The sequence below is a fragment of the Alnus glutinosa genome, chromosome 6 (genome assembly GCF_958979055.1).
Source record: "Alnus glutinosa chromosome 6, dhAlnGlut1.1, whole genome shotgun sequence".
Taxonomy (NCBI): domain Eukaryota; kingdom Viridiplantae; phylum Streptophyta; class Magnoliopsida; order Fagales; family Betulaceae; genus Alnus; species Alnus glutinosa.
Genome location: NC_084891.1, coordinates 400,897 through 426,998, shown reverse-complemented (window position 1 = coordinate 426,998; position 26,102 = coordinate 400,897). Strand labels below are relative to the sequence as shown.

General features: G+C 36.9%; 6 protein-coding genes and 1 pseudogene across 8 annotated transcripts; 5 read left to right on the top strand and 2 right to left on the bottom strand.

Annotated features, from left to right (window-relative positions):
- Positions 1-969: 969 nt before the first annotated feature.
- On the bottom strand, positions 970-6,712 carry LOC133871922 (protein FLX-like 4). 3 transcript variants are annotated; one of them, XM_062309389.1, is made up of 4 exons: positions 6,462-6,712; positions 2,494-3,124; positions 1,664-1,806; positions 970-1,396 (listed from the first exon to the last, which is right to left on the bottom strand). In XM_062309389.1, the coding sequence occupies exons 2-4, from the start codon at positions 3,045-3,047 to the stop codon at positions 1,119-1,121; spliced, it is 975 nt and encodes a 324-aa protein (XP_062165373.1). In that variant the 5' UTR covers positions 3,048-3,124; positions 6,462-6,712; the 3' UTR covers positions 970-1,118. The 3 variants fall into 3 exon arrangements, with proteins under 3 accessions (XP_062165373.1, XP_062165371.1, XP_062165372.1); XM_062309387.1 differs by having other exon boundaries at positions 2,494-3,119; XM_062309388.1 differs by having other exon boundaries at positions 2,494-3,047; positions 6,462-6,711.
- A 1,435-nt stretch (positions 6,713-8,147) lies between these two features.
- On the top strand, positions 8,148-8,960 carry LOC133871091 (glycine-rich cell wall structural protein 2-like). Its single transcript, XM_062308452.1, has one exon. It carries the CDS (start codon positions 8,257-8,259, stop codon positions 8,812-8,814), a length of 558 nt encoding a protein of 185 aa, XP_062164436.1. The 5' UTR covers positions 8,148-8,256; the 3' UTR covers positions 8,815-8,960.
- A 1,870-nt stretch (positions 8,961-10,830) lies between these two features.
- On the top strand, positions 10,831-11,642 carry LOC133870789 (glycine-rich cell wall structural protein-like). The gene has a single exon (XM_062308009.1). The coding sequence runs from the start codon at positions 10,946-10,948 to the stop codon at positions 11,495-11,497; it is 552 nt and encodes a 183-aa protein (XP_062163993.1). The 5' UTR covers positions 10,831-10,945; the 3' UTR covers positions 11,498-11,642.
- A 1,984-nt stretch (positions 11,643-13,626) lies between these two features.
- LOC133870953 (glycine-rich protein 5-like) lies at positions 13,627-14,420 on the top strand. Its single transcript, XM_062308252.1, has one exon. It carries the CDS (start codon positions 13,750-13,752, stop codon positions 14,206-14,208), a length of 459 nt encoding a protein of 152 aa, XP_062164236.1. The 5' UTR covers positions 13,627-13,749; the 3' UTR covers positions 14,209-14,420.
- Positions 14,421-16,948: 2,528 nt separating this feature from the next.
- LOC133871357 (protein FLX-like 4) lies at positions 16,949-19,066 on the bottom strand (annotated as a pseudogene).
- Positions 19,067-21,796: 2,730 nt separating this feature from the next.
- On the top strand, positions 21,797-22,604 carry LOC133871121 (cell wall protein IFF6-like). Its single transcript, XM_062308497.1, has one exon. The coding sequence runs from the start codon at positions 21,900-21,902 to the stop codon at positions 22,458-22,460; it is 561 nt and encodes a 186-aa protein (XP_062164481.1). The 5' UTR covers positions 21,797-21,899; the 3' UTR covers positions 22,461-22,604.
- A 2,486-nt stretch (positions 22,605-25,090) lies between these two features.
- On the top strand, positions 25,091-25,939 carry LOC133870841 (glycine-rich cell wall structural protein 2-like). Its single transcript, XM_062308082.1, has one exon. It carries the CDS (start codon positions 25,188-25,190, stop codon positions 25,713-25,715), a length of 528 nt encoding a protein of 175 aa, XP_062164066.1. The 5' UTR covers positions 25,091-25,187; the 3' UTR covers positions 25,716-25,939.
- Positions 25,940-26,102: the final 163 nt, after the last annotated feature.

Sequence of the window (26,102 nt, the reverse complement as noted above, 5' to 3'; positions counted from 1 at the left end):
AAAGTTTGTTGGCTTGCTTCTTGCAAGGTTTACATTCTTTATTCTTTTATTCTTTTTACAAAGTTTTTAGTGTCATTTCTGTCTAACCAACTTTTTTGACGGTCGGACTAGCGACAGGTCACCTACAAAATAAAATAAAAAATTGTATTTGGTCGTATCGAAAATCCGTTGGTACCCAAGAGATTGGGAACATTGTAATGCTTAAATCAGTACATTATTTTATAAAATAACCACATACAACGAGAGAATCTGAGCTCCCTTTCCTGTTTTTGGAGAAATTAAGTGACCATTTTTAAGGTGAGAGACTATTAAATATGGCATTTGGATGTTTGCCCCATAACAGGCTAAAATTGACTGATCAATGGAGCAGTTACTTTTTATGTAATAAGAGTTTTGTGTTGATATTTTTCTCTTGGTGAGCTGGTTGAGTGGGGTAAGGTGATTTATATCCCCAAAACCCAACAATTTATTTTATAATAGTTGCAACTTTTTGTACGGATAACCTACTCTATTCTTCATACAAATTTAGAAAATTGATTCAAAGACCTACGAAATCAATGAAGTTTCATGAAATTTTGCTAATTCCAACACTTACCGAGTCAAAACGAACTACAAAGAGAAGACTAAAAAGCTAGACAGAATAGCTCATTCTAAGTTTAAGTTCAAACGAGATTTAAAACCAGTTGGCAAAATAGCTCGTCCTAAGCCAGTTCTAACGCGCCGCTTTAGAAAACTATGAAACACCTTGAAAAAATGTGAAACCCTAGTTAGGTTCAAACGAGTAAGTGACTCGTTCAAACGAGAGAAACTGATTGTTAGATTTATTTCAGTCCTTCGCGATCCCGCTTCCCATTATATTTTTGGAAGCATATACCCCTTTCCCCCACTTGTAACTTTCCCCTTTCCTTGTTTGCTTAGAATTGTAGGTATCTGAAAAGGTAATACTCGTCTAAGCATGAGAGCAAAGAATTCTGTAAAAGTAATAAAAGTTTTATAATCTTGAATGAAAAGAGTAATTAATTATGGAGAGGGCCCTAATCTACAGCCTTTAAAACAACATTACCCAATCAACTCCTCATATTGCTAAACCAACAAATTGAGAGCAAAGGCAGAAAAGCTTATGAATAGCCTCTAATGTCAGATTCTTCATGTTCACCTCTGAGTGAGGGATCATATGCTCCTCCAGGAACAGCACCACTGCCAGCACTCGGGACAGCAGCACCACTGACAGCTACAGCATTGCTGCTGCTATATGGAATCATCCCCTCTCCTGCAGGCCCAACAGCCAACTGAACAATAGGCCTCCCATAGCCATCAATATAGGCACCAGCACCTTGTATAGGAGGTGGGTATAAAGAATCTGGATTCATGTGACCACCACCATATTGGCTTGGAGCTATTTCACACAGTTTCAGCACAGGCATTAGAAATAAAGAAATGTCACACACACTCGCACTCCTACATTTTTAAGTGCATACTCCTTGACGTGGTAGTGAAAATCACAATTAAATCTAAAATCTAATGGTGATTTTCACTACCATGTCAAGGAGTACGCACTTAAAAGTGTGGGAGCGAGAGTGTGTGTAGCATTTCTATTGGAAATGAACATCTAAAGAATCTATCAACTACTAAGACCATCATATATACAACAAAGAAAAGTTACCAAGTGCTGCTCTCTTCTCAGCATTCAAGACCTCAGCACGCAACTTTTCCACTTCTCTTGCCATCCCAATCAGATTCTTCTCCATTGCTTTCAATTGCTCCACTTGCTCTATGTTTATTCCTTTTTCATACTCAAATGTAGCACTGTTCACCCAAACAACAGATTTAAAGAATTATCAAGCCACGTTAAAAAAGATATGTAGATTCATAAAGAAAATTGAAGGCAGAGATTGAGAATATTAGGCATGTAGTATATTTTGTCTCTAATGTTCATTACCATTCCTTCATTGCTCACTGCATGATTAAAGTGTCTAAGCACAAAAAAAAGTGACTTGTGTATAGACGTTTAAGCAATTTTGATGTCATGCCACACTTATATTCCAACACAAGTTCATTTAACTCATTTACCAATTACAAGTGCATGGCAATCAGGAATATCTTAGTCTCATAGATATATGGATAAAGCAATCGGGCACAAAGTAAATTCTAATCACTGAGCAGATTCACTTGAATGCCAAAATGTCTCTCAGTTATCATGGAATGGCCCAGTGAAAGGAGTAAAAAAGGGTGGTTGCAGAGGATCCATTGCTACGCTATATGACTGCATTCATTAGATTCCGATTATCTGAATATTAACTACAAAGCTATTTGGTCCTACAGTATGCCACATTATTGAAGTTTGATTATTAGCATTCGACACCTTGTATTTTTCATTCTTGCTATATCAAATTAAAGGTAAATTTTGTGAATGATGTAGTAACAACCTCTGTTCTTTACATGGATGTTTAAGGGGAGGAACATTCATGAAAGATACTTAAAAGCATGACTCACCGTAGCCTTTGGTGTTCCTGACTCGAACTGTCAAGTTCAGCATGCAAATCTGGTATAGTCTTTATATCTATGCGGGCTTTCTGCATTTCCTGAGTAGCCTTCTGAACTTGTGCAGTCAGCTCTTGTCTGGAAGTAACTAAGCTCCGAGCCTCCATGTGGGCTTTTTGCAGGTCCTTCTTCACACCCTCACCAGCTTTGATATCTGCTTGCATTTTTCTAATCTTATCTAGCAAACGCCTGCTTTCTATATCATGTTCACTCTGGGTGCTTCTAATGTGGTCATTGGTTCTATCTACTTCCTGAATAGTAGCAACAAGCTCCCGCTTCAAAGTCAAATGGCTGGCTGCCAACCTACGGTTATCCCCTGCAAGCCGTTCTATTTCTGCTGCCTGAACAGCAATTTTATTCTCTAACAGTTCGGGAGGAGGCAGTGGCTCCAAGAGGCGTTGGCCAGCAGCAGTGCGCAAACCAGAATATGCACTTTGCCGCATCATCCCTTGAGTCTGGGTAGAACGTCGCTCAAAGGTTGATGGAATTTGTCCTCTTGCAGCCATCTGCGAGAAGATCTACTCAGACGAGGACAAAAATCAATAACGTACACAATCAGAGTCCTTGGGTGCAGCCACCTACACTTTTATTGAGATAAGAGATAACAGGCATAAAACAAAATAAGTCCATAATGGATATATTATAAAAGAAATATCCTAGCAGTGACCAACTTCTGTGATATCTACAGAAGAGAATGCCCTAAGGTAACAAAAATGCAGTTTTTTTTTTTTCTTGGCTAAGTAGCTGCAGTTGAATTGAAACAAGTTTCTGAAGATGTTTATAAGGATCCTATGAAAAAATTAATGATCAATAGTAGATGTTTACAGTTTACACTGACAGTAAAGCCTGCAGAATTCCTAGAATGCATTACAGAAATATTGAAAAAGCTAAAATTATACTCTTGTACAAACTTAAAAGAAATAACCAGACAGCTCAGTAAACCAACTCAAAAGATTACCCGGACAAATTGGCAATCTATGAAATATCATAAAGGTCACAAGGCATTAGCCGTCTCTCCAAATAAGATTTACTAGGAAGAGTTAGAAAAATACTCCTATGAGCATCCATGCACATTTGCATTATCAACAAAGCATTACCTACCTGAAGATATAAAGCTCCTAATATGCTCTGCCAAGAAGCAGTAAAATACTCTTTTATTTGTTTCCAATACATGCATTTGACTTAAGAAAGCCCCAAAACTACACCTACATGAAATTAGCTCCATTTCAATTGATAAACATTTGTTGATTTAAATTGCTAATGTCATTAACAAGGAATAGTTTCACTACTACAGCAATGGAATGAAAGTCAAACATAATAGCCAACATGGTTAAAGATCATTAATGAAAATTTTAAAGTAGAACATTGGGTAGAATTTGGTCAAAATCTTGAAACATCTGGAAGACAAAATCAATGTTCACAATCACCAAAATTGGAAAAAGAATAAAATCCGAAGAGGAACAAAATCTATGCAGTAAACACTTGGTCACCATTTACAAGAAAATTCATAAAAGAAAGAAAGAGGCATTACCCAAAGGGTAGCTCAATCAGCTAGAGACCATGTCTCATGAAGCAAAGATAACTAGTTCGAATCTCTCCTTCCTTCTTCTATTGGAGTCAATTATTTAACCAAAAAAGAAAAAGAAAAAAAGAGGCATCTTTCCTTGGAGGCTGATGACTCAAAATTTGTGAGAAAGACAATGACCTCGCTAGAGTCAGTGCCACCATTTAATGCATTAAAGAAATCCATTTTGAATTTATCACTAGATATAGCAACTGCACAAGCAAAACGCATATCTAATTATAGTACAATGATATGTTGTGATAAACCCCCCACAAAACTACCATCGTCAATTTATTCCAAGTTGAGACACTTGCATATATTATCCACTTGCCCCATCACTTTCGCTAACAGTAACAAGGAGTTAGCAAAAGGTGTATCTTGTTTCATATATGAACTTAACAAGATCCCAACTAAAAGTATAACGTCCCATATATATCTATATAAACTACATAGCATACTCAACAATTGGTTGTAGATACCAAACTAAGAAATTCTAGTTAATAGTGAAATGATCTGCACCCAACTCACTGTAAAGCTGTTGAGCTGAGTTTTGTTTATTTATGATCTAAAATTCACTCCATAATGGAATTGCAATTGCAACAATCACAGCAAAATAGGATGGCAGTAACATAATGCAGATAATTCATCTTTCACGGTGAAATTATTCAAATTAACAATACTTTCCTACTTTATTCCTTCTTTATTTACTACTCTCCATCTCTCTCTCTCTCTCTCTCTCTCTCTCCGTTTTCTCTTTTCTCATTCGTCAAACAGAAGCTGTCTCCCAGACAGATGTTTTGCCTGGACAGCTATGTGGATCCTACTAAAAGTCGTCGACATTAACCACTGAACTTTTGGAGTGAGGATCTTCATTGTAATTTCCTAGAGAGGGAAAACTTCCACTGCCCATCAATCTCTTATGTTCTGAGAAGAGCACAGAGCACAATAACATCTAGCATTTCCAGTCATACAAATTTATCCTAGAAAGAGGAAAGCAGGAATAGAATCTATTTTTTACGAAAAAATTATGGCAAACTCAGATAAGCCAAACATAGAAATAAGAGACACCGGATTGCGGAGCACCTCTAGAGATAGAAAATCCTTCCTGAACGTGATATAACCCTCTAGCTAATAGTGCACCTTGAAATAGATTTTCCTTTCAAATATAATAAGAAATAGATTTATATCCTTACATGCAAAATAAAGCAAACCACATCATTCTTAGTAACTATACAGCCCTCTTAGTTTTTTATGAAAAAACACTTTGCAGCATCGCTTTTGTGGTATAGTGGAACTTAGTTGCCCCCTACTTGGATGGATTCTAGGTTCAAGTCTTTTAGATCCAGTAATAGTAGCTTAGGCCACTTCATCAATTTGTCAATGATTGATACATATTTGTAGTAAAAATTGGATCCAGCATGAGTCCCAAACTCATGTATGCATGATTTAATTTTCTCTTAACCTCTCACTAAAGAAGCTTCAGGTATGAGAATTACTTCTGCAATACATTGCTTATTCCCGTGTATCACGCACAAACCTTCTTGCTTAATATCTTTTTTTTTCTTTTAGAATAACCTGCTTGCTTAATCATTCATCTTTCCTGAATAGGAAACTATAAAATATAACTCTTTCTTCTCGTAATCCCCTTATATACGATTTAATGATGATTTATTAAATTAGTTTATATAAAAGACCCATTTTTCTCCCTCTTTAAGTGTTTTAACATCATACCATAATCATGCAGAAAGCAAGAACTAATACAGGTGATCCAAACAAACAAATCACTATATTGAAAGTGTAACATGTACAGTGAAAGTGGTCTAAGAAACATATAACTGGAATTAACATTCATATCAAATCCTGATTATTGGACCTGAGAAAACAAACCAACCCCCCCCCCCCCCCCCCCCCCCAAAAAAAAAAAAAAAAAAAAGTTAAAGGTTATTTGATTGCAAGAGAATAAGACCTGAATGGCTTTGAACACCCCAAAAATTACATATCAAACAGGGAAGTGATTGAAATGAACTTCTGGGTCAAATTGATTGAAATGAACTTCTGGGTCATGGTACATTTCATGAATTTTATACTCTAAATTCATACGCTAACGCCAATACTCGACGAACTTAATTCCTCCCAAGGAAGCATCTTTATACGGAATATAAGCAAGAATCAAAATCACACATCAGATAACAAATGTGACATTCGATAAAGATCATCAAAAACAAGCAGTCCCATAAAAAATTCCAAACCCAAAAAAAATCAAAAATTAAGAGAATCAAAAGCATTAAAATCTAAGATAAACAAGAAAACAAAAACAAAAACGATAATTATCGGTGAAAGAAAGAGAGGTACGTACGAGGCATAGTGGGAGGGAAAAGTGTACTTCAGTAAACAGAGATTAACATCGGGCCGGTGATGGATGGAGAGACTCTGCACCCACGGAGGAAAAGGTGGTGGGGATGGGTTCGAGACACCGAGTGAGTTTTTACAAAAACTGTTTCTGAATTCTGAGTCTCTCCGACCGACTTACAACAAATCAAACTGTTTCTGAATTCTGACTCTGTCCGACTTGCAACAAATGACCAAAAATATGGTCAAAGTGTTTTATGGGTGATGTCCTCTCTCCCAAATTTTTATAAATTCTGCAAACTCTATAATTTAATGAAAAATTAACCGGTTAGGATTAACCGATTTGGTTCGTTTAATTAAATGAATTAAATTAAAATTAATATATATAGTCTTATACTCATATTTGATGTGATTTGAACTCAAACACGTAATATTTAAAAGTGAATTTTATTACACGACGACGTTTAAACCCGACACAAAATTAACGAGTTGAAATCGAAAGATCTGATCGTTTAATTAAATAAATTACATTAATATTGAATTATATAATTTAATATTTATACTTCAATAAAATTAAAACCCAACAAAGCAAAATACAAATTATCACCCCTAATCAAATCAAGAAAAAAAAAATTATCATCCCTAATCTTGTTTGTTGTTGCGCGTTTGAATGCCTTAAAAGGTCAAGAGGTTCAATATGCTGATTGTCGTTTTGGGAGTTGAAAATAAACAAAAGCCCATTTCTTCTAATTTTTTTATGTGAGCCCACTTAGCTTATAAAAAAGCCCATAACGGGTTTTTTTGGGTCCTATAATTAAGTTTGTTAAAAAAAAAAAAAAAAAACATGCATTATTAAAATTACATGCACTAATAATAGATATTAATTTAATAAATTGATTTTAAAAAAAATCTCCAATCTAGTTTTGAAAAAACTTTTGTTGGTAGAATAATTCAGCATAGGTCCAACTCCGTCCAAGCTTAAAGCATTCACTCAATCAGTCCATTAGATGACAATAATAAGATAGCTATTAGCTCACCGTGTGACAAACATTAATTCATGAAGCATATTCAGCAAACTCCTCACTTTAAAAGGGACACTCTTTACAAATAAGAGAGACTCACATATTAATCTTCTTTTTCTTTCAAAAAAATTTATTCAGATTTCTCTTCAACACTCTACTCACTTGACCGTTAAAGTGCCTCCAGTCTCCTGAAGGACCGACAGGTTCTCTGAATTATTTTTTCTATTTTACAAAAAGCTTCATCGCCGGTCCGATCGTTGAAAAATTCCTTCCATCACCAACTGAATTTGTTGATATTGGATGAAATTCGTAGCATATATAATTGAGGTTTTTGTTGAACTTTGTTTTGATCATATTCCATAGGCAATTGGGTACATACATGCACCAACGTAATTCCGAGGTTTCTCGACCTCCAACTGAACTTGTTTTTAGTTAGGAAGCTTCTAATTGTGTTGCAAAATATTTTGGTCAATCGCTCGCATGCACGCAAACAGCCACTAAACTGCGCACTATGGTGAGTGGGGGATCAAATGGATGAACACTTGTCGAAACCTTCAAAACCAGCCACCCAGTTTTGTCCAGCAAAACCCTCCAAGAAGCCACCTCACCAATTCCACTTTTGCTCAAAACCTCAGTATCAACACTATAAGTAGCTGACTCTCCTGAGTGAGCCCTCTCCAACAACATATATAGACGTTGGTTGAGATTTCGGAAATCAGTTGCAATATATATATATTCACGTTTTATATAAGCTTCATTTGCTTGTTTAATTCACTAACAATGGCTGCATTCCAGTTACCTCTATCACTTGTTGCTCTGCTTTTTGCTTTATCTGCCATTGTTTCTGAGAGTCGAGTTGCGAGGAAGGACCTGGGTGTGGATCTTGGTGGCGTTGGAATTGGAGCCGGAACAGGAGTAGGCCTGGGTTTAGGAGGAGGCGGCAGTGGCAGTGGCAGTGGCTCTGGGTCTGGCTCCAGTTCTGGCTCTAGCGCTAGCTCTGGCTCTAGCGCCAGCTCTGGCTCTGGCTCAGGTTCAGGGTCCAGTGCAGGTTCGGAAGCAGGTTCATATGCTGGGTCTCGAGCTAGGTCTGGTTCAGGGTCCAGTGCAGGCTCGGAAGCTGGTTCATATGCTGGGTCTCAAGCGAAGTCAGGCTCAGGAGCAAACCAAGGACAAGGAACAGGCGAAGGCCGTGGGCATGGTTCGGGTTCAGGGTCTGGACATGGTGAGGGTTTTGGTTCTGGTTCTGGTTCTGGTAGAGGAAGCGGATCGGGCAGTGGTGAAGGTTACGGTGAGGGGCATGGATATGGTGAAGGTTCCGGTAGTGGAGATGCCAACTAAGAATATTGAATATGCTACGACCAATGGTCTCGTAAAACTGAAAATCTTTGTCACCGTCTTTGTTATATAAATAAGCAGATGGTGATGAATATGTATCCTATAAGTATGGCCATATTATAATATGAAATATTGTGTGGTGTGATCAATGATGTGTTCTCTACCTTTGTCTTCCAACAAATTTTATTTTATCTCAATTACCTTTATTTTGAATAATTTTAAACGTCATACCCACCACGGCTCTCTTGTGCTTTTCTAAAAATTATGCGGCTTTTAAAATCACAATTAAACAATGTAATGATTGCCGTTTTGGGAATTGAAAAAAACAAAAGCCCATTTCTTCTAATTTTTCATGTGAGCCCACCACCGGCCACTTCAAGGGATGGTGTGCAACCACCTCAAAGGATTTAGGGGTAGCCGAAGTGATGGCTGTCGGTGGACAGCCGCCTCTTTGAATTTTTTTATTATTTTTTTTTATAAAAAAAAAAAAAAAAAAAAAAAAAAAATATTTTTATTTTATTTATTTATATTTTTATTATATTTTATATTTTATATTTTTTTTATTGTAATGGACACATGTCAGCTTCATGTTGGGTGTAATGTCGTTGACTAACGGAATCTGTTAACTTTTAGATGGAAAATATGTTCAGGGATTGATTTGTAATTATTGTTTACCATGAGGATCTCCCATGAACTTTTTGAACCACAGGGAGTGAAAAATAATTATGACCTACCTCAAGGACCAACGGTGCAATTATCTCAACAAAAAAAAAATGCATTATTTAAAATTACATGCACTAATAATAGATATTGATTTAATAAATTGATTTTTTTTTTAAAAAAAAAAAAAAAAATCTCCTGTCTAGTTTTGAAAAAACTTTGGTTGGTAGAATAAATCAACATAGGGTCCAAGCTTAAAGCTCATTTAATATAAAAGATTCACTCAAACAGTACATTACACGGCAATAATAAGATAGCTTTCAGCTCACCGCGTGGCAAACATTCATGAAGCATATTCAGTAAACTCCTCACTTTAAAAGGGACACTCACTCTTTCTAAAAATAAAAGTGACTCAAGTATTAGTCTTCCGTTTCTTTTCTTTTTTAAAAAAAAAAAAAAAAAACTTTTTCCTTTATTTTTTTTTAATTTTAAAAAAACTGGTTTTTTTTTTCTTTTTGGTTTTTTTTAAAATATTTTTATAATTTTCAGTTATTTTTTCATTTACTTTTTTTTCTTTTTTAAAAAAATAAGTATTATTTTTCGTTTTTTATTTAATTATTTAATTTTGTTTTGAAAAAAATAATTTTTTAGTTTTTTTTTTATTTTCTTTTTCATTTTTTAGTTTTAGTTTTTTTTTTTTAATTTATAAAGACATTTTTGTCTTATTTAAAAAAATTTAGGGTCATTTTTGTTTTTTTGTTGGTATTAGGGGAGATATTGACATTTTTTTTGTAGTTTGAAGGGGGACATTGACACAATTGGTAGTTTGGAGGGTACATTGATAATGAGATGGTAATTTGAGAGGGTTATGTGTACTTTTCCCTTTTCTATACGTTACAAAAAGCCTCATCCCTTGTCTGAATCCAATCGTCTGAAAAATTCCTTCCATCACCAACTGAATTTGTTGATATTGGATGAAATTCGGAGCATATATAATTGAGGTTTTTGTTGAACTTAATTTGTTTTTGATCATATTCCATAGGCAATTGGGTAGGTACATGCACCAACGTAAATCCGAGGTTTCTCGACCTCCAACTGATCGAACTTGTTTTTAGTTAGGAAGCTTCTAATTGTGTTGCAAAATATTTTAGTCAATCGCTCGCATGCACGCAAACAGCCAGCCACTAAACTGCGCACTACGGTGAGTGGGGGATCAAATGGATGAACACTTGTCGATACCTTCAAAATCAGCCACCCAGTTTTGTCCAGCAAAACCCTCCAAAGAAGCCACATCACCAATTCCACTTTGGCTCAAAACCTCAGGATCAACACTATAAGTAGCTGACTCTCCTGAGTGAGCCCTCTCCAACAACATATATAGACCTTGGTTGAGATTTGGGAAATCGATCAGTTGCAATATATATATATATTCACGTTTTATATAAGTTTCATTTGCTTGTTTAATTCACTAACAATGGCTGCATTCCACTTATCTCTATCACTTGTTGCTCTGCTTTTTGCTTTGTCTGCCATTGTTTCTGAGAGTCGAGTTGCGAGGAAGGACCTGGGTGTGGATCTTGGTGGCGTTGGAATTGGAGCTCGAACAGGAATAGACGTGGGTGTAGGAGGCAGCGTGGGTTTAGGAGGAGGCGGCAGTGGCTCTGGGTCTGGCTCGGGCTCGGGTTCTGGCTCTGGCTCTGGCTCTGGCTCAGGTTCTGCTTCTGGGTCTGGTTCAGGGTCCAGTGCAGGCTCGGAAGCAGGTTCATATGCTGGGTCTCGAGCTGGATCTGGTTCAGGGTCCAGTGCAGGCCCGGAAGCTGGTTCTCGAGCGGGGTCAGGCTCAGGAGGAAACCAAGAACAAGGAACAGGCGAAGGCCGTGGACGTGGTTCAGGTTCAGGGTCTGGACATGGTGAGGGTTCTGGTTCTGGTTCTGGTTCTGGCAGAGGAAGCGGATCGGGCAGTGGTGAAGGTTACGGCGAGGGGCATGGCTATGGTAAAGGTTCCGGTAGCGGAGATGCCAACTAAGAATATTAAATATGCTACGACAAATGGTCCCGTAAAACTGAAAATCTTTGTCATCGTATTTGTTATATAAATAAGTAGATGGTGATGAATATGTATCCTATAAGTATGGCCATATTATAATATGAAATATTGTGTGGTGTGATCAGTGATGTGTTCTCTACCTTTGTCTTCCAACAAATTTTATTTAATCCCAATTATCTTTATTTTGAGTAATTCTATACGTCATATCCACAACGTCTCTCTTGTACCTCTCTAAAAATTATACAGCTTTTAAAATCAATATATCATTTGATTTATAACACATCACTATTGAATTTTGATCAAATAGTAATTTCAAAATGCACATCAGTTTAAAAGATACACAAAAAGGATATGGGTATAATGTCTATACTTACTCCTTTATCTATCCTCCATCCATTTGGGGTTAGCAATCAAACTTCACAATAATGTCCATGCAACTAATGACAGCTTTTTAAATCTAAATTTGGAATATGACAAGAGTAATACTAGATGGTAGTCATAATCAACCCTTGGATATTAAATTTTTTTATACTTTGGATGCAAAGCACATGCTTGAACAAAAGTTGAATCTTCAAACATATATATATATATATATATATATATATATATATATATATATATATATATATCTTGTTTTTCTGGTTGGTCTAAGTGTCTCTCACACACACAAACACTCAAATATATATCTTTGTTTTTCTGGTTGGTTTAAGTGTCTCTCTCACACACACACACACATTGTGTTTTCAAGCATGTTTTCTTCTAACCAACAGCTAGCTCGCCTGGGCCTGCTTTCCTTTCAGCTGCGATTTTGTAAAACCCACAGCTAGCATTAAATTACTGCAATAATTTTCTTTCAAAGGCGATCTTTAGGTACGTTTGTGATGTAGCATTGGTGTAGTGAAAATCAAAGAATCACAACTCTTTCACAAACTAAGAAAATTCAAGAATTTGTAAGAAAATAGAAGAAAACACAATCTCAAGGATTTTCTTATTAATTGAAAACCGATGAAAATACAATATAAAACTGCGGCCTAAGCGAGTAAGAGGTCCTTATTGAGTTTATATGGAAAAAGAAGTCGTAAACCTACTAAAAGACAAAAGAAAACCAACTTGCGACAATCTCGTTCGAACGAACGAGACTTGCGATGACCCCCTCAGTTGATTCGATCGAGATATCAACCGACCGTCTCAATTTCCTTGTATGATGCAATATCTCATTCGAACGAGACATGCGATGTAGTATTTCAAACAAACTTTATAACTAGATTGTTGAACTTCTATCAACAACCCATTTTGACCTTTAAAATATTATAATTGAAAATTCTTCATGAAATATAAATTTATAACCCCTTAAATAAGCTTTTCAATGCTACCAATATTGTGTTCATCCCGATATTAGGATCTCAAGATGTGGTTGATTTAATATGACTGGTATACTCGTAATTAAACTATCCGATATTGACCCCATGCAGCTTCTCCTCCTTATTTAGTAAGCTTACATTGAAGTTTTCTGTTTTAGGGGTTTGCATATATATTCAAGATGTGATTGCTCCATTGAAAAAATAATTTTCTAGTGTCTTCTACCTATATGATTCCTAATATTGCACTAAATAATGTTGCATGTCTAAAATGTTTTAGCAGAAGAGATTTCATGCTAAACCCAGAAAAAAAAAAAAAAAAAAAAAAAAAAAAAAAAAAAAAAGAGGAAATTAATGATTTCATATATTATTTCTAGGAGCCAACCTTACTGGATCCACTATCTTGAGTGGGTGATCATAAGAACATATGGGTCGGTGCCATATATCCTAATTAATAATATTGGGTCCACGCAAGTACCCAGCACCAATACTATATGAATAATAATAATAATAATGTTTAATCCCAACCTCTGATTGATACTCGAAAAGAATGATCTCCACGTATGAACCCTCATGAGCCTTTTCATGGATCCACTAATTTTGTTGAACCAGAGATTGCAGACAAATGTCCCTCATCACAGTGTTCCAAATGATAAAGCAAAGCCACAAGTTTCCCCACTTTCCTCTCGCTGCATATACGTACACACTAATCACCACTTAACATCCTCCACCAGCCTCACTATCTATGAATATATAACTATAAACAGCTGTGGGTGTTCAGTGGCTCCTCTCACACACAAACACATTTAGCACTACTACTAGCACCTAAATCTAGCAATATTCAAGCTTCCTTTTTATCTTCTTGGCTAACCAATGGGTAGTTTGAAGCCCTTGGCTCTGGTTGCTTTGCTTATTTCAGCATTTGCGGCTGTGGTGTCTGAAAGCCGAGTGGCAAGAAAGGACCTGGGATTGGACCTTGGTGGGATTGGTATTGGTGCTGGGATAGGCATTGGACTAGGACTAGGAGGTGGAAGTGGTGCAGGCTCCGGCTCAGGCTCGGGCTCCGGCTCAGGCTCGGGTTCTGGCTCTGGCTCAGGCTCGGGTTCAGCTTCTGCCTCAGGGTCAGGCTCTGGTGCAGGGTCAGAAGCAGGTTCATATGCTGGGTCTAGAGCCGGATCAGGATCAGGATCAGGAGGCAATCAAGGATCAAGTTCGGGTTCTGGATACGGTGAGGGTTATGGCAGAGGCAGTGGCTCCGGTCAAGGCTCCGGCCAAGGTTCTGGTTATGGTGAAGGTCGTGGCTATGGGTCTGGGAACGGGCATGGAAAATGAAGTGATCACATCATTTTCTTTGGAATGATCAAAAGAATGTCACCACGTACTTTTAGTAGTACTATGAATAAATAATTAAGTTTGAGTCTTTATATATGCATGTGGTATCCTTCCTTTGTATCCTATTTAGAGTCCTTCGTGCGTGAATTCAAGAGATGTATGTTGGTTCAAATTTAATTTCCCTGGGATTATGTGAGTTTTACTTATCTTTTGATGCAATTAATCCATTTCAGCTGTCGATCTCTAGCTAGCTATCACATAAATTTACAGTAAATTAAGTTTGTATCATTACTTGTGGAAGACATATGCTGTTATGTTCAACTCAAGAACATTTTCAGTCAGTCATAATAAGTCAAAATCTTTCTCATATACATAAAACAAGCAAAGGGTCAATATTTTTTGTGGACTGGTAATTAAGATTCGGAAATCTAACCTCTGATCACTTCTTATATATTCTTCTTTATTGTTTACATAATATTAACACAATTCTAAAAGTTAAAACGATGCCTTTCCTCGAATGGAGTTAATTTGATCCACCTAGAAGCCTCAAGAGGACTGGACTTATCTTAATTTAAACAATTATTTTTCTTTATATGATGTCATCTTTCTTGATCATATATATATATATAAGTACATCTTGAAAATGTTATAAAAGTCAGTCGTTCTACCACTTCTATAGAATATGAAGGAAAAGATAGAGGTTGAATTCTGATCCCTTCAACATTAATTAAGTAATCAAGTATATTAATTTTGGGAAATTATCATTCCCAAAGCCCAAAGCCCAAGTGAGCCTATAACCGAACTTTGAATCCAATTGGTCTAACTGACCCAAAGTGACCTATGAAGTTCCGGTCGATCATCAGGGTCTCAAAGATCCCTTACAAAATCTTATGAATATCCTCAGTCACTAGAATCGGGGATATGCAGAATTGAAACATATATCTCAGAACATCTGTGCTCGGGAATACGAGAAAAACGCTTATAGAATGACTATATTTAGTTGGTCCCGAGAATGAATTTCTTAGGGCTACCACAAGGTGATATGGATGAAACATGCTGAAATATTTCATTCGGATATTGCTGCCGGGATTATGGAATAAGATTTGATCCATAATCCCTAGAAAAGGTGCAGAAGGACTCTAACTCGGGTTTTTCGAGATAAGAGACTTATTCAAACTCAGCTAAAAGACAGTCCTACTCAAACCAGACTCTCCACATAGAAGGCCTAATCCCACACGGTCTGGGAATTAAACTCCTAATTAATGGAATTATAATCAGAGCACTCAAACTATATCATAACTACATGACTATAAATAGGCAGTTAATTATCCCAAGTATCAAATCTGTCGAATCTTTCTGATTTAAAGTGCTCTCGTGCTCTCAAATATTTTGTCTATTGAAATTAATTGAATCTGACGTCTTACTTCACCCAACCGAAAACTCTACCAACAATATTCATTTAAAAATGTTAAATTATGTGCTGTCATGTCTATTTTCAATGGTTTATTACAAACAAATGAGTAAAATTAAGAAAATTTGAGGCTCACAAAAGAGACACGCATGCACGTCCTCCACTTTTTGATGGTTTTGAGTGCAACACGAGCCTCCACCGGTAGTGGTGGCACCACCTTGATCATCACAATTTCTTTTTCACCTCCACTTTGGATTATTACGTAATGATTTAATTCTTTCAGAACGTGTTCCAAAGATTTACTGTACGTCCTTCATACCTGAATTCAAAGACTATTTCTTAATTTTAGTGTTATAATTATAGTATATACATATGAATAGAACGACGGGACAGAACTTGACATTCAACAAGGCGTCGTATTCTTGGATGGTCACTTTCTTTTCAACAAGTTACAACATGAACCATGTAATTAGTAAATAAAAAAAAAAAATGGAGGTGTCATTTCTGTCAAACCGACTTTTTTGACGGCCGGATTGGCGATAGGCCACCTACAAAATAGAAAAAATTGTATTTGGTCGAATAAAAAATCCGTCGGTCCCCAAGAGACTGGGAACATTGTAATGCTTAAATCAGTACATTGTTTTATAACAATAACTACATATAAAAAGTTTAGAGGGAGAATCTGAGCTCCCTTTTCAATTTTTGGAAAAATTAAGTGACCATTTTTAAGGCGAAAGGCTATTAAATATGGCCTTTAGATGTTTGCCAGATTGCGAGCTAAAATTGACAAATCAATGGTGCAGTTACTTTTTATGTAACGAGAGTTTTGTATTGATATTTTTCTCTTAGTGGGCTGGATGAGTGGGGTAAGGTGATTTATATCCCCAAAACCCAACAATTTATTTCATAATAGTTGCAACTTTTTGTATGGATAACCTACTCTATTCTTCATACAAATTTCGAAAGCTGATTCAAAGACCTACAAAATCAATGAAGTTTCAAGAAATCTTGCTAATTCCAACGTTTCCTGAGTCAAAACAGACTACAAAGAAAAGACTAAAGAGCTAGATAGAATAGCTCGTTCTAAGTTTAAGTTCAAACGAGATTTAAAGCCAGTTGGCAAAATAGCTCGTCCTAAGCCAGTTCGAACGTGCTACTTTAAAAAACTATGAAACACCTTGAAAAAATGTGAAACCCTAGTTATATTTTTGGAAGCATATATCCCTTTCCCCCACTTGTAACTTTCCCCTTTCCTTGTTTGCTTAGAATTGTAGGTATCTGAAAAGGCAATGCTAGTCTAAGCATGAGAGCAAAGAATTCTGTAAAAGCAATAAAAGTTTTATAATCTTGTATGAAAAGAGTAATTAATTATGGAGAGAGCCCTAATCTACAGCTTTTAAAACAACATTACCCAATCAACACCTCATATTGCTAAACCAACAAATTGAGAGCAAAGGCAGAAAAGCTTATGAACAACCTCTACTGCCAGCTTCTTCATGTTCACCTCTGAGTGAGGGATCATATGCTCCTCCAGGAACAGCACCAATGCCAGCACTCGGGACAGCAACATCACTGACAGCTACAGCATTTCTGCAGCTATATGGAATCATCCCCTCTCCTGCAGGCCCAACAGCCAACTGAACAGTAGGCCTCCCATAGCCATCAATATAGGCACCAGCACCTTGTATAGGAGGTGGGTATAAAGAATCTGGATTCATGTGACCACCACCATATTGGCTTGGAGCTATTTCACTCAGTTTCAGCAAAGGCATTAGAAATGGAGAAATGCTACATACACTCGCACTCCTACACTTCCAAGTGCATACTCCTTGACGTGGTAGTGAAAATCACCATTAAATCTAAAATCTAATAGTGATTTTCACTGCCACGTCAAGGAGCGCGCACTTGAGAGTGTATAGCATTTCTCTTGGAAATGAACATCTAAAGAATCTATCAACTACTAAGACCATCATATATACAGCCAAGAAAAGTTACCAAGTGCTGCTCTCTTCTCAGCATTCAAGACCTCAGCACGCAACTTTTCCACTTCTCTTGCCATCCCAATCAGATTCTTCTCCATTGCTTTCAATTGCTCCACTTGCTCTATGTTTATTCCTTTTTCATACTCAAATGTAGCACTGCTCACCCAAACAACAGATTTAAAGAATTATCAAGCCACGTTAAAAAAGACATGTAGATTCAGAAAGAAAATTGAAGGCAGAGATTGAGAATATTAGGCATGTAGTATATTTTGTCTCCAATGTTCATTACCATTCCTTCATTGCTCACTGCATGATTAAAGTGTCTAAGCACAAAAAAAATGACTTGTGTTAAGACGTTTAAGCAATTTTGATGTCATGCCACACTTACATTCCAACACAAGTTCATTTAACTCATTTACCAATTACAAGTGCATGGCAATCAGGAATATCTTAGTCTCATAGATATATGGATAAAGCAATCGGGCACAAAGTAATTCTAATCACTGAGCAGATTCACTTGAATGCCAAAATGTCTCTCAGTTATCATGGAATGGCCGGGTGAAAGGAGTAAAAACGGGTGGTTGCAGAGGATCCATTCCTACGCTATATGACTGCATTCATTAGATTCCGATTATCTGAATATTAACTACAAAGCTATTTGGTCCTACAGTATGCCACATTATTGAAGTTTGATTATTAGCATTCGACACCTTCCATTTTTCATTCTTTCTATATCAAATTAAAGGTAAATTTTGTGAAGGATGTAGTAACAACCTCTGTTCTTTACATGGATGTTTAAGAGGAGGAAACAGTCATGAAAGATACTTAAAAGCATGACTCACCGTAGCCTTTGGTGTTCCTGACTCGAACTGTCAAGTTCAGCATGCAAATCTGGTATAGTCTTTATATCTATGCGGGCTTTCTGCAATTCCTGAGTAGCCTTCTGAACTTGTGCAGTCACCTCTTGTCTGGAAGTAACTAAGCTCCGAGCCTCCATGTGGGCTTTTTACAGGTCCTTCTTCACACCCTCACCAGCTTTGATATCTGCTTGCATTTTTCTGATCTTATCTAGCAAACGCCTGCTTTCTATATCATGTTCACTCTGGATGCTTCTAATGTGGTCATTGGTTCTATCTACTTCCTGAAGAGCAGCAACAAGCTCCCGCTTCTAGTCAAATGGCTGGCTGCCAACCTACGGTTATCCCCTGCAAGCCGTTCTATTTCTGCTGCCTGAACAGCAATTTTATTCTCTAACTGTCAGGAGGAGGCAGTGGCTCCAAGAGGCGTTGGCCAGCAGCAGTGCGCAAACCAGAAAATGCACTTTGCCGCATCATCCCTTGAGTCTGGGTAGAACGTCGCTCAAAGGTTGATGGAATTTGTCCTCTTGCAGCCATCTGCGAGAAGATCCACTCAGACGAGGACAAAAATCAATAATGTACACAATCAGAGTCCTTGGGTGCAGCCACCTACACTTTTATTGAGATAAGAGATAACAGGCATAAAACAAAATAAGTCCATAATGGATATATTATAAAAGAAATATCCTAGCAGTGACCAACCTTCTGTGATATCTACAGAAGAGAATGCCCTAAGCTCCTTTTCAATTGATAAACATTTGTTGATTTAAAATGCTAATGTCATTAAAAAGGAATAGTTTCACTACTACAGCAATGGAATGAAAGTCAAAACATAATAGCCAAAATGCTTAAAGATCATTAATGAAAATTTTAAAGTAGAACATTGGGTAGAATTTGGTCAAAGCTTGAAACATCTGGAAGACAAAATCAATGTTAACAATCACCAAAATTGGAAAAAGAATAAAATCCGAAGAGGAACAAAATCTATGCAGTAAACACTTAGTCACCATTTACAAGAAAATTTATAAAAGAAAGAAAGAGGCATTACCCCAAAGAGTAGCTCAATCAGCTGGAGACCATGTCTCATGAAGCAAAGGTAACTAGTTCGAATCTCTCATTCCTTCTTCTCTTGGAGTCAATTATTTAACCAAAAAGAAAAAAGAAAAAAAGAGGCATCTTCCCTTGGAGGCTGATGACTCAAAATTTGTGAGAAAGACAATGGCCTCGCTAGAGTCAGTGCCACCATTAAATGCATTAAAGAAATCCATTTTGAATTTATCACTAGATATAGCAACTGCACAAGCAAAACGCATATCTACCATCGTCAATTTATTCCAAGTTGAGACACTTGCATATATTATCCACTTGCCCCATCACTTTCGGTAACAGTAACAAGGAGTTAGAAAAAGGTGTATCTTGTTTCATATATGAACTTAACAAGATCCCAACCAAAAGTATAACGTCCCATACATAACTATATAAACTACATAGCATACTCAACAATTGGTTGTAGACACCAAACTAAGAAATTCTAGTTAATAGTGAAATGATCTGCACCCAACTCACTGTAAAGCTGTGGAGCTGAGTTCTGTTTATTTATGATCTAAAATTCACTCCATAATGGAATTGCAATTGCAACAATCACAGCAAAATAGGATGGCAGTAATATAATTCAGATAATTCATCTTTCACGGTGAAATTATTCAAATTAACAATACTTTCCTATTTTTTTCCTTCTTTATTTACTACTCTCCCTCTCTCTCTCTCTCTCCGTTTTCTCTTTTCTCATTCGTCAAACAGAAGCTGTCTCCCAGACAGATGTTTTACCTGGACAGCTATGTGGATCCTACTAAAAGTCGTCGACATTAACCATTGAACTTTTGCAGTGAGGATCTTCATAGTAATTTCCTAGAGAGGGAAAACTTCCACTGGCCATCAATCTCTTATGTTCTGAGAAGAGCACAGAGCACAATAACATCTAGCATTTCCAGTCATACAAATTTATCCTAGAAAGAGGAAGCAGGAATAGAATCTATTTTTTACGAAAAATTATGGCAAACTCAGATAAGCCAAACATAGAAATAAGAGACACCGGATTACAGAGCACCTTTAGAGACTGAAAATCCTACCTGAACATTATATAACCCTCTAGCTAATAGTGCACCTTGAAATAGATTTTCCTTTCAAATATAATAAGAAATAGATTTATATCCTTCCATGAAAAATAAAGCAAACCACATCATTCTTAGAAACTATACAGCCCTCCTAGTTTTTTATGAAAAAAACACTTTGCAGCATCGCTTTTGTGGTATAGTGGAACTTAGTTGCCCCCTACTTGGATGGATTCTAGGTTCAAGTCTTTTAGATCCAGTAATAGTAGCTTAGGCCACTTCATCAATTTGTCAATGATTGATACATATTTGTAGTACAAATTGGATCCAGCATGAGTCCCAAACTCATGTATGCATGATTTAAATTTTCTCTTAACCGCTCACTAAAGAAGCTTCAGGTATGAGAATTACTTATTCCCGTGTATCACGCACAAACCTTCTTGCTTAATATCTTTTTTTTTCTTTTCTTTTCTTTTAGAATAACCTGCTTGCTTAATCATTCATCTTTCCTGAATAGGAAACTAATACAGGTGATCCAAACAAACAAATCACTATATTGAAAGTGCAACATGTACAGTGAAAGTGGTCTAAGAAACATATAACTGGAATTAACATTCATATCAAATCCTGATTATTGGACCTGAGAAAACAAACCAACCCCCCCCCCCCCCTCAAAAAAAAAAGAAAAAGAAAAAGAAAAAGGTTATTTGATTGCAAGAGAATAAGACCTGAAACAGGGAAGTGGTTGTAATGAACTTCTGGGTCATGATACATTTCATGAATTTTATACTCTAAATTCATACGCTAAGGCCAATACTCGATGAACTTAATTCCTCCCAAGGAAGGATCTTTATACGGAATATAATTGAGGTTTTTGTTGAACTTTGTTTTGATCATATTCCATAGGCAATTGGGTAGGTACATGCACCAACGTAATTCCGAGGTTTCTCGACCTGCCTCCAACTGAACTTGTTTTTAGTTAGGAAGCTTCGAATTGTGTTGCAAAATATTTTGGTCAATCGCTCGCATGCACGCAAACAGCCACTAAACTGCGCACTACGGTGAGTGGGGGATCAAATGGGTCGGCGATTGATGAACACTTGTCGATACCTTCAAAATCAGCCACCCAGTTTTGTCCAGCAAAACCCTCCAAGAAGCCACATCACCGATTCCACTTTGGCTCAAAACCTCAGTATCAACACTATAAGTAGCTGACTCTCCTGAGTGAACCCTCTACAACAACATAGACGTTGGTTGAGATTTGGGAAATCAGTTGCAATATATATTCACGTTTTATACAAGTTCCATTTGCTTGTTTAATTCACTAACAATGGCTGCATTCCACTTATCTCTATCACTTGTTGCTCTGCTATTTGCTTTATCTGCCATTGTTTCTGAGAGTCGAGTTGCGAGGAAGGACCTGGGTGTGGATCTTGGTGGCGTTGGAATTGGAACTGGAACAGGAATAGGCGTGGGTGTAGGAGGAGGCAGCGTGGGTTTAGGAGGAGGAGGCAGTGGCTCTGGGTCTGGCTCGGGTTCTGGCTCGGGTTCTGGCTCTAGCTCTGGCTCTGACTCAGGTTCTGCTTCTAGGTCTGGTTCAGAGTCCAGTGCAGGCTCGGAAGCAGGTTCACACGCTGGGTCTCGTGCGGGGTCTGGCTCAGGGTCCAGTGCAGGCTCAGAAGCTGGTTCATATGCTGGGTCTCGAGCAGAGTCAGGCTCAGGAGGAAACCAAGGACGAGGAACAGGCGAAGGCCGTGGGCGTGGTTCGGGTTCAGGGTCTGGACATGGTGAGGGTTCTGGTTCTGGTAGAGGAAGTGGATCGGGCAGTGGTGAAGGTTACGGTGAGGGGCATGGCTATGGTGAAGGTTCCGGTAGCGGAGATGCCAACTAAGAATATTGAATATGCTACGACAAATGGTCCCGTAAAACTGAAAATCTTTGTCACCGTCTTTGTTATATAAATAAGTAGATGGTGATGAATATGTATCCTTTAAGTATGGCCATATTATAATATGAAATATTTTGTGGTGTGATCTGTAATGTGTTCTCTACCTTTTTCTTCCAACAAATTTTATTTAATCTCAATTACCTTTATTTTGAGTAATTCTAGACGTCATATCTACCAGGTCTCTCTTGTGCCTCTCTAAAAATTATGCAGCTTTTAAAATCAATATATCATTTGATTTATGATATATCATTACTGAATTTTGATCAAATGATAATTTCGAAAGGCACATCAGTTTAAAAGATACACAAAAAAGACATGAGTATGATATCTATACTTACTCCTTTATCTATCCTCCATACATTTGGGGTTAGCAAACTTCACAATAATGTCCATGCAACTAATGACAGCTTTTTGCATCTAAATTTGGAATATGATAAGAGTAATACCACAATGATGACATGGCAGTCTTAATCAACTCTTGAATTGAGATCAATTTCATATATTTGGAGAAATAAGACGATAAGTTAAAGTGAAACACTTTTCTTATATTTAAATATTCATTAACAAATTTTTATTTTAATATTGATATTATATTTTTATTTAAAAATCATTATTCTCACTTTTTTTATGCAAAATTATTTATTAAGTTTTTTATTCAAGAATGAAACTTTAGAGACAATATAAGTATAGAGTCTATAGACAAATATAATTAAAATCAGTTTTAATCATTTCATTACTAGCAAATTGAATGCTATCGATTTTTTTTTTTAAGTAATTTAAAGAATCAAACGATATTAATGCTATCAATTTTTTTTGTAACGTACAGCACCCGCCCCAAATGCTATTGAATTAATTATTGTTTAATGCTATCAACAAGCAATTATCCGAGAAAATCACAATTAACCAAATTTTTTCTTTGGTATCTTGGGTATAGTATTAAGAAAAAGTTTAAACGTTGTTCTTTTTTGTACTTCTCCCATCCAACTTGGACATTAAATTTTTCTATACTTTGGAATTTGGATGCAACGCACATGCTTGAACAAAAGTTGAATCTTCAAACATATATATATATATATATATCTTGTTTTTCTGGTTGGTTTAAGTGTCTCACAAACACATATAGTGTTTTCAAGCATGTTTTCTTCTAACCAACAGCTAGCTCGACTGGGCCTGCTTTCCTTTCAGCTGCGATTTTGTAAAACCCACAGCATTAAATTACTGCAATAATTTTCTTTCAAAGGCGATCTTTAGGTTTGTGATGTAGCATTGGTGTAGTGAATCGAAAATTAAATCAAAGAATCACAACTCTTTTACAAATCAAGAAAATTCAAGAATTTGTAAGAAAATAGATCGAAGAAAACACAATCTCAAGGATTTTCTTATTAATTGAAAACCGATGAAAATACAATATAAATTGCGGCCTAAGCGAGTAAGCGGTCCTTATTGAGTTTATATGGAAAAAGAAATCGTAAACCTACTAAAAGACAAAAGAAAACCAACTTGCGACAATCTCGTTCGAACGAACGAGGCTTGCAATGACCCCCTCAGTTGATTCGATCGAGATATCAACTGACCGTCTCAATTTCCTTGTATGATGCAATATCTCATTCGAACGAGACATGCGATGTAGTATTTCAAACAAACTTTATAACTAGATTGTTGAACTTCTATCAACAACCCATTTTGACCTTTAAAATATTATAATTGAAAATTCTTCATGAAATATAAATTTATAACCCCTTAAATAAGCTTTTCAATGCTACCAATATTGTGTTCATCCCGATATTAGGATCTCAAGATGTGGTTGATTTAATATGACTGGTATACTCGTAATTAAACTATCCGATATTGACCCCATGCAGCTTCTCCTCCTTATTTAGTAAGCTTACATTGAAGTTTTCTGTTTTAGGGGTTTGCATATTCAAGATGTGATTGCTCCATTGACAAAATAATTAAAAAATAAAAAATAAAATAAAACATTGGGGGGTGGGGGTTCCTGAATTTTCTAGTGTCTTCTACCTATATGATTCCTAATATTGCACTAAATAATGTTGCATGTCTAAAATGTTTAAGCAGAAGAGATTTCATGCTAAACCCAGAAAAAAAAAAAAAAAAAAAAAAAAAAAAAAAAAAGGAGGAAAGGAATGATTTCATATATATCTCTGATAGAGTTTCTAGGAGCCAACCTTACTGGATCCACTATCTTGAGTGGGTGATCATAAGAACATATGGGTCGGTGCCATATATCCTAATTAATAATATTGGGTCCACGCAAGTACCCAGCACCAATACTATATGAATAATAATAATAATAATGTTTAATCCCAACCTCTGATTGATACTCGAAAAGAATGATCTCCACGTATGAACCCTCATGAGCCTTTTCATGGATCCACTAATTTTGTTGAACCAGAGATTGCAGACAAATGTCCCTCATCACAGTGTTCCAAATGATAAAGCAAAGCCACAAGTTTCCCCACTATCCTCTCGCTGCATATACACGCTAATCACCACTTAACACCCTTCACCAGCCTCACTATCTGTGATAATATAACTATAAATAGCTGTGGGTGTTCAGTGGCGGCTCTCACACACAAACACATTTAGCACTACTACTAGCACCTAAATCTAGCAATATTCAAGCTTCCTTTCTATCTTCTTGGCTAACCAATGGGTAGTTTGAAGCCCTTGGCTCTGCTTGCTTTGCTTATTTCAGCATTTGCTGTGGTGTCTGAAAGCCGAGTGGCAAGAAAGGACCTGGGATTGGACCTTGGTGGGATTGGTATTGGTGCTGGGATAGGCATTGGACTAGGACTAGGACTAGGAGGTGGAAGTGGTGCAGGCTCCGGCTCCGGCTCCGGCTCCGGCTCCGGCTCCGGCTCAGGCTCGGGTTCTGGTTCGGGCTCGGTCTCGGTCTCGGGCTCAGGCTCAGGCTCAGGCTCAGGCTCGGGTTCAGCTTCTGCCTCAGGATCAGGTTCTGGGTCAAGCTCTAGTGCAGGGTCAGAAGCAGGTTCATATGCTGGGTCTAGAGCCGGATCAAGATCAGGATCAGGAGGCAATCAAGGATCAGGTTCGGGTTCTGGATACGGTGAGGGTTATGGAAGAGGCAGTGGCTCCGGTCAAGGCTCCGGCCAAGGTTCTGGTTATGGTGAAGGTCGTGGCTATGGCTCAGGGTCTGGGAACGGGCATGGAAAATGAAGTTATCACATTATTATTTCACATCATTTTATTTGGAATGATCAAAAGAATGTCACCACTTTTAGTAGTACTATGAATAAATAATTAAGTTGAGTCTTTATATATATGCATGTAGTATCCTTCCTTTGTATCCTATTTAGAGTGATAGAGTCCTTCGTGCGTGAATTCAAGAAATGTATGTTGGTTCAAATTTAATTTCCATGGAATTATGTGAGTTCTACTTATCTTTTGATGCAATTAATCCGGCCATTTCAGCTGTCGATCTCTAGCTAGCTATCACATAAATTTACAGTAAATTAAATTAAGTTTGTATCATTACTTGTGGAAGACATAAGCTGTTATGTTCAACTCAAGAACATTTTCAGCCAGTCATAATAAGTCAAAATC